This window comes from Monodelphis domestica, chromosome 1 (assembly GCF_027887165.1).
Source record: "Monodelphis domestica isolate mMonDom1 chromosome 1, mMonDom1.pri, whole genome shotgun sequence".
In the NCBI taxonomy this organism is placed as follows: Eukaryota; Metazoa; Chordata; class Mammalia; order Didelphimorphia; family Didelphidae; genus Monodelphis; species Monodelphis domestica.
Genome location: NC_077227.1, coordinates 10,426,003 through 10,445,405, shown reverse-complemented (window position 1 = coordinate 10,445,405; position 19,403 = coordinate 10,426,003). Strand labels below are relative to the sequence as shown.

Here is a 19,403-nt window from a genome sequence, read left to right as displayed (position 1 = left end):
GGAGCTGGTGCTAAGGAAAGGAGGCCATGGGTGGAAGCCCTGGTTTGAAAAGTCTGGCTGGGAGCAAAAAGAAAAGGAGGGCTGGAGGGATGGGAAAAGTCAGGCAAAGGCTTCCCCTCCCCTCCCACCCTCCCAGGAGGGCTGTGCTCCTGTTCAAAGACAGCAGGGCAGAGTTGCTGGAGATGAAAAGCTAGAATGGAGCAAAGTCTAGGAGGGGATGGGAAGAGGCCAAATCGGGATGGAGGTAGGAGGAGGGGGAACAAATAAGCCTAGATCAAAAAGAAGAAACATCTCCTCCAGCAAAGCCATTAGGAAGCACAAGAGGGTACTGGAGGGAGAGGAAAGAGGAGGCTAGCAAAGCTTCATTCACAGGGACAGTTTCCATACAGTAGGCTGTTAGATGAGCATCCATTCTAGAAAGCTTGATGCAAGGCATTATTCTCAGCCTGGAGATGGGGGTGTGGGGTGGGGGTGACAAGCAGTTCTTGCCCTCAAAGAACATACAGTATAGTAAGAGAGGGAGGTCTAAGTGGAACTAGGGCTGAACTAGGTGAATCTGGGGACATTTATCCTGGAGAGAAGACTTGGAGGGAAGCAAAAACTGTCTTTGAGTTTCTCTGACAAGGAGGATTGGTTGGGGGCAGCTGGGTGGCTCAATGGATTGGGAGCCAGGCCTAGAGATAGAAGGTTCTGGGTTCAAATTTGGCCTTAGATACTTCCAAGCTGTGTAACCCTGGGCAAGTCACTTAACCCCATTGCCTAGCCCTTATCACTCTTCTGCCTTGGAACCAATACACAGTACTGATTCCAAGATGAAAGGAAAGGGTTTAAAAAAAAAGATTGCCCATGTTCTGCTGGGTCCAATACATCTAGGAAGAACTGGGGAGGTGGGATTTGTAAAGAGGCAGAGGACAGGAAGCACTGCTAACAAGGGCTGTCCCAAAGTGGGGGGGGGGGGGGGTCCTGTCACACACACACACACACACACACACACACACACACACACACACACACACACACACTCCCATTTGTGTTCTATTGTCACATTTACAAAGCACTTTACATACTTAATCTTGTTTAGTCCTCACAGAAATCCTGAGAGGTCTTGGATTGTATGGGAAAGAGTTACTATTGTCTCTATTTTATAAAGGAGAAACTGAGGCTGCCAGACGCTCAGCTTATACAACTAGCAAGTGTCGGAGGAGATTCCTTCTGACTACAAACCAGCCATGGAGGCACCATTCAAAAGCTGCTTTGTTCTAAGGGCTTGATCATGAGATGGGCTCCAAAGTCACTTCCAAATCTGAGAGTCCGCATTGAAATGACTGATCATGGAATCCAGAGTAGACAAAGTCAAGGATAGACAGGAGGGGGATGATGGGCTGAGTTAAGAGATGGGAGTCCAGAAGATATTAGGTCCCAGAGCAAGCTCAATAGATGGGAAGATGCAGCCAATAAAGGGACAAGTAAAGGAGGGGGAAGGATGTCAAGTTTTAGGCTTGGGGGAGTAGAAGATAAAGGCCAGGCTATGGCTCTACAGGGGCAGCTAAGCTAGATGGTACAACGGATAGAGCTCTGGGCCTGGAATCAAAACAGCTCAACTTGCTGAGGTCAAATCTAGCCTCAGACATTTCCTAGCTGTGTGATCCTGGCAAGTCACTTAACTCTGTTTGCCTCCGTTCCTTCCTTATCTTTTTTTTTTAAACCCTTACCTTCCGTCTTGGAGTCAATACTGTGTATTGGCTCCAAGGCAGAAGAGTGGTAAGGGTAGGCAATGGGGGTCAAGTGACTTGCCCAGGGTCACACAGCTGGGAAGTGTCTGAGGCCAGATTTGAACCTAGGACCTCCCGTCTCTAGGGCTAGCTCTCAATCCACTGAGCTACCCAGCTGCCCCCCTTCCTTATCTTTACAATGAAGTGGAGAAGGAAATGGCAAACCTCTCCAGTATCTCTACCAAGAAAATCCCAAATGGAGTCCCCAAGAGTTGGACAGGACTGAAATGACTGAATACATGGTTATGCAATGAGCAGGGATGAGGGTCACTGAATGGGAGAGGTAAGGCTGTGGCGTCAAAGTGCCCCAGTGAGTCAGCTCCGTAAATGGTGGTGTCAGAAGAGATTATAGCAGGCAATCAGAGCAAGCCTTTGGAGAAGGGAAATTACAGGCAGTTAGTTTTTACAGCAGGGTGGAGGGGAGAAATGTAGGCCTGGGGCTGAAGCCACTGGGATAGGCTGGCATGAGATGTGGAAATCAGTGAGGAGCCAGTAAGGATGATCCAAAGAGGGTGGGGCATGTACAGGCTTGAAATAAGGAATGGAGTAACAGGAATGGGAAATGGTCCCAAATCACAGTCACCCAATCACGAGCTGCAAGGTCCTCAGGGGCCATCAAGTCTAACCTTCCTAGAGAGGAAGTACAGCTCCAGCAAGCTTGACAAGTGGTCAAGGCTAAACTTCTCTGATTGCCACTGAAAGGTCTTCCCAGGCTGGCCCCTTTCTGCCTCTCCAGCCTTCTTACCCATCATTCCCGTCCACACACTTGACTGGCCAGCCAAGACAGCTTCCTCATTGGTCGCCATAAGAGATGCCCATTCCTGCCTCCATGCTTACACGGTCTAGAGCACTCTTCCCCGTCATCTCCACCTCTTGGAATCTCTCGATGCATTATGACTCAGCTCAAAAGCCACTTTGTCAGATGGCTTTACCTGGTTCTGCCCAGATGTCGATGGCTTCCCCTCCAAGGTTACCTTGCACCTACTTCATTTGTATCTTATTTATACCAATAGTCAGGGAGAAGGGAAAAGGGCTGGCTGGGGAGGGCAGGCAATTCTTTAGGCATCAGGCATAGTGTGCTCTTCCAGCTGCCAATACACAAGGTATTGTGCCACAGAGTATTAAGAAATCCTGACTGGCTGACTGACTGATTGACTGACTGACTGACTGACTGGCTGATTGGTCATCCAAGCCCTACTTAAACACCTGCACTGATGGGGCTGATTCAATCAACAAGCATGGATCCCATTGGCTGTCCTTGCTCAACATGACCACAGCTTCTGGCCCCATAGCATCATGTCATGGCCTGTGTTCAGGACACATCTGATGATTGATCCAGTGTCCTCTTTTCTGCAGAATTCAATACTGCCATGTGGGTGGGGAGGTCGGAGGAGGCCAGGGTAGTAAAGGGATCTAATGGAAGGGGCCTGGGGTGAGGGTGGATGATAGGATTGAGTAGAACCAGTGAGATAACAAGTCTGAAAACCAGCAATAAGCCTAGAAGGTCTTAGAACCCAGGAGATGAAAGGGACCTCCGATCTCTTCATTCAACCCACCCCTCATGGAGAACCATTTTTACAAAATCCCTAATGGAGAGCCATCCTGATTGTACTTGAAGGTTCCAGTGAGGAGGAATCCAATTACTTCCCCTAAAGCAATGACTCCCCCATTCTGGCCAAATTGAGTCTAAAGTCCAGATCCTTCTAAGACCCCTACAATCTGGCTCCAACTGACCTCTCAAATCCTAATCCTGGGGTAAAGAGTACCTGCTCTTCACATAGAAAACACATCTTGCTCGGTTGAGTTTGACTGTAGTCATGACTGAGGACCCTCATTTCCTTTTCATTCTCTCCCTTCTCTGTGTCTGTTCACACTATCTCCTCTCCCCTTTTTACCTCCCTACCTCTCCCATCCTGAGAAGAGACCAGTAGTCTCCACCTCCCTCCTCCATCTTCACTTGTCAGACTCTTTGTCTTCCTCCAAGGCCCAAAAGGTTTAGAGCAAACATCCATCCTGCCAGGTTCCAGTTTTCAAATTCCTAAATCACTTTCTCCACATCCCAGGACCTTAGGGTACTATGGCAAATTGGTGAGCCAGCACCCAGTTAGTGCCCTGCCTGTAGCTGAGGATAAAGTGCTGCCCCTCCTTTGTCATCCATAGCCCAAATCCGAAACACACACACAGGGGGCAGCTGGGTATCTCAGTAGATGGAGAGCCTGGTCTAGAGATAGGAGGGCCTAGTTTCAAATCTGGCTTCAGATACTTCCCAGCTGTGTGACCCTGGGCAAGTCACTTAACCTCCATTGCCTAGGAACCAATACACAGTATTGATTCCAAGATGGAAGGTAAGAGTTTAAAAACAAAAAGAAACACACACACACACACACACACACACGGCTGTGTTTGGGGTCTGCATGACAGCCAACACTGTCAATGATTAATAAATTAAAAGAGTCCTGCATTTGCAGTCAGTGAACCTGGGTTCCAATCCTGGCCCTGCCTCTCCTGACTGTGTCACCCTAAGTAAGTCTCTTTCTTTTTCATCTATACTATGAAGATGTTGGCCCAGATGACAGAATTACAGGACTATGTATTTATTTTTTTTTCAAATTCAAATTTTTTATTTTCTAAATAAATCACTTCATTGATCTATATTCGCCTTGTTCACAAATTACAAAATCAAGTGAGATATTTAGTAAAATGGTCCCCTTCAACAGCCTCCATCTGCTCCCTGGCACAAAACTCCATATATTTTTTTAGCACTAATGTTCTCTTAGAAAATGGTATATGGTTGCTAGGCTCAGGATGCTACCATCTTGAAAGAACCAAAGTTATGAGTGGTTCAAAGGCAATAGAAAAATATATAATGGGTAAAAATAGACTGCAACACGTTCTTAATGATGAAGTACCTTCTAGGTGGTTGTAAAATCTTGTTGAAGGCAATTGCTTGTCCAGTGGATAGGGGTCCCAGGCCTGGAGTCAGGAAGACTCATCTTTGTGAATTCTAATCTGGCCTCAGACACCAGCCAGATCACTTAACCCCCTCTTTGCCTCAATTTCCTCATAGTAAAATGAGCTGGAGAAGGAAATGGCCAACCATCCCATTATCTTTTCCAAGAACACCCCAAGTGGGGTTATGAATAGTTGGACATGGCTGAAAAGCAAAACAACAAATGTTTTTGAGTTTTTGATCCTGTGCCTCGCCGTCCTCTTTTTTGTATTCACACTAATGGTATTCTATTTCAGGACCTCCTCACCTCTCAGCTGGACTAGGTAATAGCCCCCTAATTTGCCTCTCTGCTTTAATTCTCTCCCTATTCCAGTTCATCTTCCAAAGAGTTGCCAAAATCGTTTCCCTAAGGAACCGATCTGACCATAACATTTCTCCGCTCAAAAAAATCTCCAGTTTTTCCTTCTTGCTTCTAGAATAAAATGGAAAGTGCTTCGCCTGGAATTTAGGATCTCTGATTTTGAGTTGGAAGGGGCCTTAGTGACGGCCCCTCTAAATGCCCGAGGCTCCACAACATTGGGGTCTAGTCTGCCTTTCTAACTTTATCATGTTATTATAACTTCATTCTATGTCTTTGTTTTTTAACCCTCACCTTCTGTCTTAGTATCAGTTCTAAGGCAGAAGAATGGCAAGGACTAGGCAATTGGGGTTAAATGACTTGCAGGACTATGTATTTAAATGATCACTGAGGTCACTTTTGGTGGCACTAAAGCCATCATCCTATGGTCCTCCTAAATGCTTATCATTATATGTTGTTGTTGTACCACGTCTGACTCTCTGTAACTCCATTTGGGGTTTTCTTGGCCAAAATGCTGGAGCAGTTTGCCATTTCTTTCTCCAGCTCATTTACAGCTGAGGAAACTGAGGCAGAAAGGGTGAAGTGACTTGCACAGGGTCACAAAGCTACTAAATGTCTGAAGCCAGTTTTGAACTCATGAAGATGAGTCTTCCTGCGTCCAGGCTCGGTGCTCTCTCCACTGTGCCACCAAGCTGCCCTATTAATACCTAATTATGTAGCTATAATTCTCACTGGAGACTATAGGATTGGAGGGAGAAGGATCCTCCACCCACCAGGGCAGACTGCAGTCCTTCTGCCTCTTAAGATGCCTCAGGTGATGGTGGCTGAGAGTTGGGAGGGCCAGGAGCTCATCACCACACTTACCTGCTCTGCTGCAAGTGCTCTGCACACCTGGAGGGAATTGCCCTGTTGGTCCATGCCCCATTGCACCATCCATCCCCAGAACTCCTTCTATCTATGCAAAGCAGAGCCTCTGCCTGACTCAGGGAGCAGCCTTGGACACTCACCATGGATGAACAGACCTTATCTCCATGGGGACAGCATCCAAGGGCTGGCAATGCAGCTCAGCCAGCATTCACTGGGCTTCTATAATGAGGCTGGGCAAGTCCACCCTGCAGAGGCTAGGCTGACCTGCACTTGCTGGGGGTTCCCAGCGAGTCCCTTAGGTGACAGACTCACAGTCCCTCCCCAAGCTGGGCTCCAAGCCCTCCCCATTTGGGAAGGCCTGCTGGGGTTGCCATTCTAAAAGCTCCAGCCCGGGCAGGAGGAACTTCTTTAAAAAACGCTCCTTACATTTCCCTTTTGCAGGCACGAGCCCATTCTAGAGATGTTTGGTCCCCTCAGCTCATGTCAATCAAAGGACACTTCCCTGCCCAGACCCTGGCCAGGGGATCTGCCCTCTAAGACGGACAGGATTGTTTCTATGGTGCCCAGAAGGCAGAGAAGAGGAACATTCCTTCTGGATGTGATCCCGAGGTCTTTCAGGGCCCGGGAGGTTTGACCTGGCTGGGAGTTGAAGGCCTCAGGAGGAAGCCAAGCTTGCCTTCTAGAGTCATGATTTTGCCATTGTCCCAGAAGACCAACAGCCTGATGTCACAAGAGCCAAGGGCTTGGGCTGAAGACCCTCCTCTGGACCTCTACTGAGGGGTTTGTAAGGGGCAGCTCAGAGGACCAGAACTGGAATCAGGAGGTCCTGGGTTCAAATCCAGCCCCAGACACTCCTTAGCTTGTGTGACCCTGGACAAGTCACTTAACCCCATTGCCTAGCCCTCACCGCTTCTCTGCCTTGGCATCTGTGATACTAGTACTGATTCTAAGACAGAAGATGAGCCTTTTTTAAAGAAGGGGCATGTGGAATCTCAGAGTTGGAAAGGCCTCAGAAGCTTGTTGTCTCTCCAACAGAATGTAAGCTACCTGAAGGCAGGGACTGCTCAGGTCCTTGAATGCCCAGGTTCGAACATACTGCCTGACAGGCTGTGATTGTTTGGTCATTGCAGTCATGTCCGACTCTGTAACACCATTTGGGGTTTTCTTGGCAAAGATACTGGATGGGGTTTGCCATTTCCTTCAGCTCATTTTACAGATGAGGAAAGTGAGCCAAACAGGGTGCAGTGACTTGCCCAGGGTCACACAGGTAGGAAGTATCTGAATCTGGATTTGAACTCAGGTCTTCCTGATTCCAGACTGGGCCATCTCTGTCCTGTACCACCTAGTGCCACACACACCCCCATATAGTAGGTGCTTAATAAATACGTGGGTATGAATCTATTGGTGTAGTCCAGCCTGTTTCAGAAGAAGAGTGCCCTCCATAATAGATCTGGCAAGAGATCAAGGAGCCTTGGCTTAAAGATCCCCAGAGGAGAGGCAGCTCACACCACTCTGAAATAACTGCCACTGCAGTTAGTTAAGTGGTCCACCCAGTGGCCAGAACCTGGGTCCTGGAGTCAGGAAGACCTGAGTTCAAATCCTGCCCCAGTTGTGTGCCTGAGACTGTGTTAATGAGCTTCAGTCTCTCTATCTATAAAATGGGGAAATGGTAGGGCCCTCCAAGGGCCATAGGGAGGATCAGCTGAAATGGCTTCGGACACCCCAGGAAGGTTAACTGGTTGGTTTTGCTCTCACCTATTCACCGATAGCCCAGATCTGTCTCCAGGAAGATTCCCCTCTTCTTCCTGGCTGTGCCTCTGTGGCCAAGCAGGAATCTAACCCCCCTCCCCAGGGATTGCCCTCTGCAGACATGAAGACCGAGGGCACCCTGAGTCCTCTCTTCTTCAGGACAGCCCTCCAGCGTCTCCCACCATCCTCTGGAGGCAGAATTTCTCAGTCTCTCAATTACCCTCCATCCTTCCTAAGAGCGGGATCCAAGTTAGGGAATTCCAGGCCACTGTCTCATTGTGTTTGATGAAACGAGGGACAATGTGATTGTGTTTAGGGAGGCTCAGTGGTACACTGAAGTCAGACAGAACAAGCTGTCAGGAAAGCTGATTGTTAAATTTTCAGTGAACATGGCACCACGAATCAGCAAAGACTGGTTTGATCAGCTGGATTTTTTATTTTACTCATTTTCTAAATTTAAGAAAGTGACGGGGGGGGGGGGGGGGGAAGGGGGCGCAGCTGGTTAGCTCAGTGGATTGAAAGCCAGGCCTAGAGATGGGAGGTCCTGGGTTCAGATCTGACCTCGGACACTTCCTAGCTGTGTGACCCTGGGCAAGTCACTTGACCTCCATTGCCTAGCTCTTAGCACTCTTCTGCCTAAGAACCAATACACAGCATTGATTGTGAAGGTTTAAAAAAAAGAAAGAAAAAAGTAATGGAGAAAATATTAATAATGCAGAGGAAAGTGAAAGGTGGGTCCTGGGTATTTTTGTTTTCAGAAACCTGGTTGTTAAATATTTCCCAGCAAACCCTACAGAGGATTGCACTCTCCACCCTCCCCCAATACAAGGGTCTGAGTTCAATAGCAGAGACTGATAATGCTAGGATTGAAGATTATTTATTCCACCACCCTCTCTCCAGGATTATACTTCAAACCCTACAAAAACAATAGCTGACGTTGTGAAATCTCTAGACCAAAATTCCATTCCAGAACCAATCTCACCATCTTTTTTTTTTTAACCCTCACTTTCCATCTTGGAATCAAGACTGTGTACTGGTTCCGAGGGAGAAGAGTGGTAATGCTAGACAATGGGGGTCAAGTGACTTGCCCAGGGTCACACACCTGGGAAGTGTCTGAGGCCAGATTGGAACCCAGGACCTCCTCTCTCTAGACCTGTCTCTCCATCTACTGAGCTACCCAGCTGCCCCCAATCTCACCATCTTTAAGTAAAACTTCTTTGAAGGGGTAAAATGGGACAGTGGACCTTCTGCAACTCACCTGTTGTCTCTAGCCTGCCTCAGTTTCCTTCCCAAGAAAGAACGTGAGGATTAGTTTTGCCAACTATGTTTATACGATACAAAACTTTGTTATTTCTTCCTTTTTTCCTCAGTGGATGGAAGAGCATCCCTTCCACATCTAAATCTGTGGTCCTGTGATTGCTTTGACCAAATCCTAGCTGCACTGTCATCTGAATTCATGCTTCTGTAGACATTTACCGACGCATCGACGGTTCCTAAGTCAGTGATTTCTCAGGGAAAGAGGACCAAGAGTGTCAGGAAGACTGCCCTAATGATGGGAACAAAATGGAGCAACAGGCTGGAGGCAAGCCAACTTTGGGAGGTACTGAGCTCCCCAGGCCCTGATAATGTTCAAGCAGAAGCTGGAAGGCCACTTTGGGGTAATCTAAAGGGGAGGATTCGAATTCGGGTAAGGGCTGGACTTGAGGTCTCTGACATCTCTTCCAGGTCTAAGATTTTGCAATATTTGACTGTTACTATGGATGGACTGAAGAAATGAGTCACCAGTGAAGAGTCTTCAGGGAGGACAGAATCAGCAGAGCAAAGAGATGGACTGATTCCAGTGGGTGGGAGAGTAAGAAAAATACCCAGAACTCATCTCTGTCACAACTCTGACAGGGTTTCCTGGTGCTAAAGAGCAAGTGGAGGTTCTTCTAAACTAAACTCTAAATATTCACAGAAATTTAAAACAGTGCATTCTAGGGAAGTTAAAGGCACAGTAGATAGAGCTTTGGACATGGAATCATGAGTTCAAATCCTGCCTCAGACACTTACCATGTGTGTGACCCTGAGCAAGTCATTTAACATCTGTTTGTCTCAGTTTCCTCATCTGTAAATTAGGGATAATAATAGTACAAGCCAGGGTTGCTACAAGGATCACATGAAATAATAGACATAAACTGATCAGTGTGGTGCCTGGCACGTAGCAAATGCAATATAAATATTACCTATAATTATTATTTTTATTAATTCTGCCAAAACATGCACCACCCATACACACTCCACTGAAAAGATCTGAATGGGACCACTGACCTGAGTGTGAATTTAAGCTCTTTTCTTACTGGCTGTGTGATCGTGGGCAGATCTCTAGTCTTCTCTGAACCTCAGTTTCCCTGTCTGTCAAAGAGAGGTTTGGATTACTGGCTCCCAAAATTCCTCCCTGCTTTGATTTCTGTGATCTATTATCATTACATTGTAGTATGCAATAAATGCCCCCACAAGGTGAGAGCTCAGGCAAAAGAGTTGTGAGCTAGCAGAAGGGACCTCAAAGGCCATCTTGCTTTGGAGATGAGGGATGGAGCCCAGGAGTTGGGTCACTTGCCCCAGATCCCACAAGCTGCCGCACCATTTGAATCCAGATCCTCTGCAATCAGAGTGAAGATCTTTCCCATTGCACTCTTGAGGTAGCTGACATGTGGGAGCACACACTCACACAGCACCAAATCCCTTCCCTTCCCCCCAGCTCATGTCCTAAGATGGCCATGATGTGGAAAACAAGCACAGGATGGAGCCAGCCAGAGGCAAAACTGCAGAATCAGTTCCCCCTGTGACCCTTGTCCCTTCCTCCTGGGTCTATGCTGATACTGCCCCTGCCCACTCAGCCCTTCCAGACCAGCCCTGTTTCTTCCCACCTTCCTCCTCCTCCCCAACAAGATAGGCTTTCCCTGCTCCCCTGGATTAAGCCATCAGTTCCCAGCTTTCCAGAATGATGACTAATTATCTGATAAATTAATTATACTACAGTGTTAATGGTTGATAATAGGTTAGTGCATTAGCCTGGGTAAGAGATGACTTGGGAAGAGACAATTATAGTTGTCTCCAAATATAATAATAGCTCTCATTTTTATAGCACTTTAAGATTCAAAAAGTTAAGACTTAACAAATTATCTCATTTGCAGCGGGTGCTATTATTATTCCTATTTTACAGAGGGGGAAACTGAGGTGGAGGGGTTAAATAATAAGCATAGCTAACATTCATTTAGTCCTTTAAGGTTTGCAAAACAACCTGCAGATTTTAAGATATCATCTGCTGTTGGGATTTGAACCCCAGTGATCCTGAGTCCCAGCATGGCATTCTACCTATTCCACCACCTCACTGGCCCAGTCCTCCAAGGGGAGTTGTAGTAGACTCATCCTTCTCTGCCCTGGAGGTCAGAACTGGAAGAGGGTGTTGGGATGATGGGCTTTGGACAGGTTGTTAAGAGGTAGATGTCAGCTGAGAGGCGCAATAAATAAAAACTCAGCTGAAAAACGAGGGTCCTTCTGCCCGTGGCTGCCCCTTCCTGTGGCTCTGGATGTGCTGGGGATGTGGCAGAGGAGAAATCTATTCTGATTTGGGCTGAGGTCTTTCTGGCTCCAAGGGGGCCTGACTTCTGGGGCCACCTGGAAAAGCAAAGTCCTCTTTCCACACTTCCCCAAAAATCATCTGACCTCCCCAGTGCCTTAACCCAGTGGGCTGACTTCAATGGTGGTGTTTCAGGCAGTAGATCTGCTGGGTTTAGGAGAAGCTGGTGCCCCTGACCTTCAGGATGTAGGTTTCTGCCCACTTCCTAGAGGGCCAGTCTGGCCCCATCCCAAAGGGTCTCCATCTCATCTTCAGACTGGACAGAAGGGAGAGCTCTGGAGGGCTCCATCCCCAGCTATCAGCACCAGAAAGGGTGGCAGTCTCCTATCAAATTGGGCTCCATTCTCCATCCTCCCCGGCTTTCCTCAGCAGGCTTCCATAGCTCATGAAAGTGGCCTGTGCCCTTCCTGGTGGCCTCCTCTCCTTGTGAGAGCCTTTCTGTGGCCCAAACCCTCAGACAGAGCCACTGCGCCTTCCTTTCCATTAGCAAACCTCGCAATGGTTTCATCCATCAGCCTGAAAATGAGGAAGTAGTGCCTGCCCTTCCTGACCCTGACCCCAGGCCCTGGGTGAGCTCAGCTTCAGGGTCTTCCTCGGGCAAGTGACCACTGGCCTCACGTGCCTCGTGACATCTTTGTGAAGGAAGGAAGTGCTTTGGGAGCCTGCAGTGCTATTGGAGCCACTATGTGGCTGTTTTGTCTACACAACTTATTCCCTCAGAGCTCCAGTTCAATGGGATGAGGGATTGCCTGATATCCTTGAACCCTGGCTTTAGAGCTGGGAGGGATCCAGGGATATAGAGGCCAGCCTCTCATTTTAAGGATGAGGTGAGTGACTTCCTCAGAGTCACACAGTTAAGAAGGCAGGTCTTCAGGAGTCCTGCTGCCATGGAGACCAGCAAGGCTGTGTCAACCTGCTCCCCCACAGTCCCACGCAGCCTCACTGGAACCTGTGTAACTTTCCAAGCCAGAGCAGCCCTCCATGGCCACCCATCCATCCCTGGTACATGCTGACAGTTAGGTGGCATCAGAGTACTCAGAGCGCTAAACCTAGAATCAGGAAGGCCTGAGTTCAAATCCAGACTCAGATAATTCCTACCTGTGTGATCTGAGGCAAATGGCTTACCCTCTGATTGCCTCAGTTTCCACAACTGTAAAATAGGGATCACAACAGTACTTACTTCCTTGGGATGATGCGAGGTTCAAATAAGATATCTCTAACGTGTGCCTGGCCCAGAGTCGGTGCTATGTAAACCTTAGTTATTATCATTATTAGAATGTAAGCTTCCTGAGTACAGGCCATGCAGTCTGCTTTTCCATTGTGTCTCCAGTGCTCACTCTGTCAATAGCCAGCAACTCCCTCCCTTACTCTGAGCTAGACACTGATTAGCGCAGAGCGTGATTCCTAATATGCACTCGCTGCCTTTTCATTCATTCCCCTTGACCACATCCATAGCTCCAATTATTGCCTCGAGACAGAGCACGTCCACGTCCATCTTCCCAGCCTACGTCTCTCTCCGAAGGCCCGTGTCCAGCCGCTTCCTGGAAATCTCCCCCAGGAAGGATTTCTCCTAATCACTTCACACTCGCCATGAGCCAGCCCCAGCCCTGCCCTTCTCGAAACCTCATGGCATCTGCTGCTGCTCTTCCATTGCCATGGCCCTGCCCAGCTCAACCCCTCCAGGATCCAATATGTCTACTTAAAAGCCATCAGGGCCAATCCCTGACCACATCTCTGCCATCTTCCCCTTCTTCCCACTCCTCCCACCAATGCCCTGATTTAGTCCCATCACCTTTCACCTGGGCAGTCACAATAGCCTCTGAGTGGATCTGTTCCTGTCACTGCCTTGCTCAATGGCCTTCAACAATTCTCCACTAACTATAGGAGAAAAAAAAATATGCTTCCAAGCCTTGGATTCAAGTCCCTCCACAATCTGGCTCTGACCTCCCTTCCCAGCTTTAGTTCACATTTCTGTCCTTCTGCAGCCAGTCTGGATGCTTCGCAACTCCTACATCTCATCCCATTTCCAAGTGTTCCTCCAGGCCTAGAACAGATGACTTCTGTGTCTCCACCTGGACAGATTGTCCTGGAAGACAAAACTTAGCTACTGCCTCCTTCCTCCAGGAAACCTTCTCCAAGACCTTCGCAGCCTCCAGAGAGAAGTAACTCCTCTGGGCCCAGGCTTGCATCTTTCATTTAATAAATGAGAGTTTGAGCCATTGACCTCTAAGATTTCTTCTAGTTCTTTTTTTTTTTAAACCCTCACCTTCCGTCTTGGAGTCAATATTATGTATTGGTTCCAAGGCAGAAGACTAGTAAGGGCTAGGCAATGGGGGTTAAGTGACTTGCCCAGGGTCACACAGCTGGGAAGTATCTGAGGTCAGACTTGAACCTAGGACCTCCCTTCTCTAGGCCTGACTCAATCCACTGCACTAAATCCAGGCACTAAAGAGCCTGACGTTCGCTAGATCTTTCTAACATTTTAACTTGGGCAATAGAAATCCGTAGACTTAGCTTCTCCTCCTCCTAGTCTGTAAACTCCCCACAGCAGGGACTGTAGGACATTTGAAATTTGCGTTCCTCCCATAGCCAATCACAGTGCACTCACTGACCAGAGCTGATGCTTCAATAAATATCGGCTCAACTGAATTATTTCTTAGATGCTCCCTCAGTCTAGTAGAGAAGATAAAATATGGATTTAGAAGTCAGACAAGAGCACAAGAGACATCTCTGACATGTGGTCATCCCACCCTTGCTGGTGTCCTTGCCGGGGACGGCAGGGCTCACCCACCTCCCCAGAAAGTCCATTCCTCCTTGGGATAATTCTGGGAGCTGGCTGGTAATCTTCCTCAGTCTTAATGTGTCTTGTCCACAGTGTTCTTCCCTTAGAGAGGAAAGCTACCACATACAAGCATCCCTTCCTTTTCCGGGAGGGGTTCTGGGTGAGGCACCCTGGCAGTCTGGGAAATTCCTGCACAATTGTCTGGCTTTCACTTTCTTGTTGCAAATTTTAACTGTTTACTGGCTTTAACTTTCAGAAAGAAATCTTGTCTACTTGTGGAATTTAAAGGGATCTGTTAATGCCGTCCAATGCTAGCCACGTATTTTATGCCTTTCCGAGTTTCTAAGCTTTTTCTGGGTCATCTGCTAGTCTTCCTATGTCGTCTAGGGCTTCTGCCAACCCCCCCCCCCCCCGTTCTCATTTAATTTTCCATGATATAGATGGGGAAAGCCACAATGGAGAAGGGGAAGCTGCACTCCCTGTTACACCTGGAACAGAAATACGCCCACTCCTCTCTCCTGCCATGTTTGGCTTTTCCTGGCCTGGTAAGTGTAATTTGCATGGGACAGACAGTTTGTAGATAGTGGGGAATATTTGAGAAGAGTCCCAGCACATCACTCCCTCCTCCCAATCAAGCTTTAGCTCAGAGAGAAAGAAAGGATCCTAAAGCTGGCCTGATCCCCTCCTTATCCCAGGGAGGAAACTGAAAGAGCTCAAATTAGGATTCAAACTCAAGTCTTTGGAGTCCAGAGGCAGAGTGCATTCTACTAGGTGTCAGATTACTTGGAAAACTCAGCTTGAGTCAGGAAGATCTCAGTTCAAATCTTGCCACTGATACTTAGTAGCTGTGTGACTCTGGGCAAGTCACTGCCTGCCTCAATTGCTCATTGATAAAGTCAGAATAATAGTAGTATCTATGTCAGAGTGGTTTGGTAAGCATCAAATGAGATAATATATGTAAAGTCCTTTAGGGACAAGTCTTGAGCTGGCTCCTGACTGAAAGTGTCTGGATTGAAGCAGACAGGAGAAGAAGTCAATGGTGTGCACTTTGAAGATGTCAACATAGGTAAGATTCCTTTCTCAGGGAAACAGAGGCAGCCTCACTTAGTAGGAAGAGAGCTGACCATGGAGCCAGGAAGACCTTGGTTCAAATCCTGCATGACACTAGGCTAGTCATTCTCATTGCTTTAAGCAAAATTCTAAATGCTGTTCAGTCCCACTCCTCTTGACCCTTTGTGGGATTTTCTTAACAAAGACACTGGAGTGGTTTGCTATTTCCTTCTCCAGCTCATTTTCCAGAAGGGGAAACTGAGGCAAACAGGGTGAAGAGAATTACCCAGAGTCACACAGCTAGAAAGCATCCAAGGCTAGATTTGAACTCACAAAGATGAGTTCAGTATTCCTGATTTCAGTCTCAGGGTGTTCTATCCATTGTGCCATCCAGCTTCCTTTTATCACCATGCCAACCTGGAAAATAATTTGGAGCTATTCAAGAAAAGGCATTGGGCTCTTCCCCCTTAGGTCTAGTGATCCCATCTTTGGAAATATTTGTCCCAGGGAGCTTCTAGGCCAGAAAGGAAAGTCTCTTACACTCCTGAGGATTCGTAGCAGCACTTTGTGGACTGGCAATAAAGCTGAAATGAAAGAGAGGGTTCATCGATTGCAGAATGGCTGACCAATTGGGAACTTTGGAATAGGATGGAATTTTGAGGCACTTTAAGAAGTAGAAATGGGAGAAAGTCCAAGAAACACTGGGAAGGAGGCTCTGCCGAACCAATCAGAGGCAAGAGGACAAAATTCACAAGGTCTTCACTACGGTAAATGGACTCTGGACAGCAGGAAAACCTGGAGCCATTTCAAGGAGCAGAGGATGCAGGTTGAAATTGACTCCTCTCCTCTTGGAAGAGAGGAGGGGGCTACAGGCAAAGAATGCTGCATGCAGTCACAAATGCTTGCTGGCTCGCCTGGTTCTGTTCAGATCTCTTTCTTTGTCACAAGGGCCACTTCCACAGGTGAGGGCTGTGCAACTGGCAAGGACTCTGATGTGAAAGCAAAGGCCTCCAGAAAAAAACGTCCTTCCCGGTTTATGTTTTTGTCTTTCTAAATCCAGGCTCGCAAATGGCCTTCAAAAGGCACCGATCTTTATTCCACATGGGGGGTTCTGGGAACCACCCTGGATTTTCTTAAAAGGCCCAAAGAAAGCACTAAAGGGCACCCAGATAGGGGCATCCTCTGTGAGCTCCAAAGCAATGTGGCCAGACTGGTTGGGGGACTGGCTCTGACTGGCCAGGGAAGAAGAGAGCTGGGCAGACAGTGAGTTCAGGCTCCTTTTTTCCCCTCCTGCTGCTGTCTCTCATTCAGAGTTGTCCTCTGGACTTTACTTATTTGTCTTTGGTCTATTTGCATTCCTGGGAGCTAACTAGTAATTCAGGAATAAGTAAGCTGAGTAGAGTAATTGAGTCATTCAAATCAGAGAGGAGGCGGCTTCTGTCTAGGGAATTTCTACACCCCCAAAGGCTCCCCAAGACCTTCATTTGAAGGCATTATGTAGGGAAATGGGTCTGATTGTGTGGGGGCAGAGAGGCTCCCCAAACCTGGACAGCGGCTTGCCCCAACATTCAGAAGGAAGATGAAGAGTTCAGATGATGGGTCACCCCTGTGTGACCCCAGATGGCTCCTTCTCCCACTTCTGACTCTGAAGACAGGTCCCCTGCAGTGATTCTCAGCCACATCTTGGAGGCCAAGCTTAGGATGAGGGGAATCATCAATCAAGAAATAAATATGTAGGGAGCAGCAGGGTAGCTCAGTGGATGGAGAGCCAGGCCTAGAGATGGAAGGTCCTGGGTTCAAATGTGACCTCAGACACTTCCCAGCTGTGTGACCCTGGGCAAGTCACTTAACCCCCATTGAAGGAAGGAAGGAAGGGAGGGAGGGAGGAAGGGAGAGAGAGAGAGAGAGAGAGAGAGAGAGAGAGAGAGAGAGAGAGAGAGAGAGAGAGAGAGAGAGAGAGAGAGAGAGAGAGAGAGAGAGAGGAAGAGAGAGAGAGAGAGAAAGAGAGAAAGAGAGAGAGAGAAAGAGAGAAAGAGAGAGAGAGAGAGAGAGAGAGAGAGAAAGAGAGAAAGAGAGAAAGAGAGAAAGAGAGAAAGAGAGAAAGAGAGAAAGAGAGAAAGAGAGAAAGAGAGAAAGAGAGAAAGAGAGAAAGAGAGAAAGAGAGAAAGAGAGAAAGAGAAGAAAGAAAGAAAGAAAGAAAGAAAGAAAGAAAGAAAGAAAGAAAGAAAGAAAGAAAGAAAGAAAGAAAGAAGGAAGGAAGGAAGGAAGGAAGGAAGGAAGGAAGGAAGGAAGGAAGGAAGGAAGGAAGGAAGGAAGGAAGGAAGGAAGGAAGGAAGGAAGGAAGGAAGGAAGGAATCCAACCTTCATTTGCCAGGTGAGGAAACTGAGGCCCAGGTGGGCAAGTGATTCCCAAGTCCCGAGGGCAGGAAGTAACAAAGGATCTTAGTACGTTAGGGTCCATAAACCCTGTGAATAAATTGCAGGGGATCTGTGCATGGGAGAAAAAAGTCGCCTAGTAGTTTTCCCGGTCTGTAATGTCCATTTAGCATTTCTTTCAGTTGTGAATAAAGGCAACAGCCATTCTGAGAAGGGCTCCCGGGCTTCACCAACACCCAAGCTGGATCCAGGCCGCCCCACAAAGGGTTAAGGACCAGAGAGGTAAAGATCCTAATTCGCCCAGGTGGGACCGGACCCCAGGCACTCCGGCTCCGGACACCCTAAGGAGCCGCAGAGCAGAACTGGCCCGCCCAAGGTCACACACACAGGTAGGAGCCTATGGCTCACGGCTCAGCCTACTTCCTCTCTTCCTCGAGATAAGTAACCCAGCCCAGGGTCGACCAAAGGTAGAGAGCGCGCAAGAATACCCGGAGGGGTTTGGCGGCTCTGAAATGAGGGAGGTGAGGAAGGCCACTCGCAGGGTTTCCGGACCCCCATCCCTCCCTCCCTCCCTCCCTCTCTGCCTCCCTCCTTCCCTCCAACCCGCCGCCTGCCGCCCCGGGTGACGGAAGGGGCGTGGGGAGACCCTACCTCGGAGTACAGGATCCCCATGGTGGTGACTCTTGGCGGCCTCCCGGAGCGCCCCCCTCTCGGTCAGTCTTCAGCTTTCCCTCCAAGTGTCCTTGGGCTGGTCTCCGTGTCCCTCCAGTGAACATGGAAGTCCTCCCGCGGAGATCGCGCCCCAGAAGGCAGCCGAGAACTAAAGGTCCTTGCTTCCGCCCCCCGTGTCAGGGCTTTCCCAATCCTTCTGCTCTGACAGGCAGAGCCCCACACCCTTCACCGCCCAGCCCCAGGAGGGAAGAGGCAGCGCTCGCTTACCATTGGGTGCACCGGCCCTACGCGGTCCAGGGCAGTCGAGCCGGTTTCTGAGTCATCTGCAGCAGTAACAGCAGCCCCGGGGAGGGCTGCCTGTCCGAAGCCAAACACATTTGGTGGGCGAAGGGAAGGAGGGAGTAAAGTCCTCACAGGTACTGAACCACAAGAGAAAGGAGATGAAGTGGCCGCTGCTGACCTGGGACGCTGGGAAATGCAGCAGTCTGGGCGGCTAGAACCATCCGCGGCTCCCTACTGCTTCTGGAATAAAATGATAACATTCAATGTTTGTAAAATGCTTCACAAACCGGAAAGTGACCCAGAAATGCCGGCTCTGGTGGTGACGATTTCTAAAGAATAAAACAGGCGCTGGGGCTGTTCAAAATGGCTCCAGGCTGCTCTTGTCTCCCATTACCGGCATTAATATTTCACCTGTAGCCCTTCGCAGCTACCTCCCAGTTCCTGCTGCCCGTTGCCGCATCTACTCTGGCCCCTTTCTAGCTGAGGGCTTCTCCGCAGAGGGAGGCAGCCCATACTTGACTGGCCAGCAGGGTTTTCCCAAAAAATAGAACAAGAGCAGCAAAAGAGCCCCGTGTTGGGGGACGATAATGACCAGTCCCAGAGAAGAAATAAAGGGGCTTCCCTTCCTCCCCTGGGAAGGTGGGGGACTCAGGGTGAGGAATGCTGCATATACTGGAAGCAGCTGGTTCTTAGATTCCTTTTGCTTAACCGTTTTTCTTTGTCATAAAAGGTAGACTTCTGGAAGGGCAGGGATTAGAAGAAGCCTTAAAATGTTATAGAAAAAGCCCTCAATAAAACTTGAAATGAATTAATCCATTAAAAAAAGGAGAGCAGGCAGTAATGGAACACTGAGTCAGATAACAAAAATTCTTAGCAAGAAAGCAACAAACCGGGGAAATATTTGTATAACAAAACTATGACAA

The 19,403-nt window shown here is 48.4% G+C and overlaps 1 protein-coding gene across 1 annotated transcript in view; it reads right to left on the bottom strand.

The window, feature by feature from the left end:
- Positions 1 to 19,121, bottom strand: part of ANKRD22 (ankyrin repeat domain 22) — a 42,190-nt gene extending 23,069 nt beyond the window's left edge. Inside the window, exon 1 of the mRNA XM_007478301.3 lies at positions 18,178 to 19,121. Within this exon, the coding sequence (XP_007478363.2) occupies positions 18,178 to 18,198 (21 nt within the window). The 5' untranslated portion in view covers positions 18,199 to 19,121. The remainder of the gene's footprint in view (positions 1 to 18,177) is intronic.
- Positions 19,122 to 19,403: the final 282 nt, after the last annotated feature.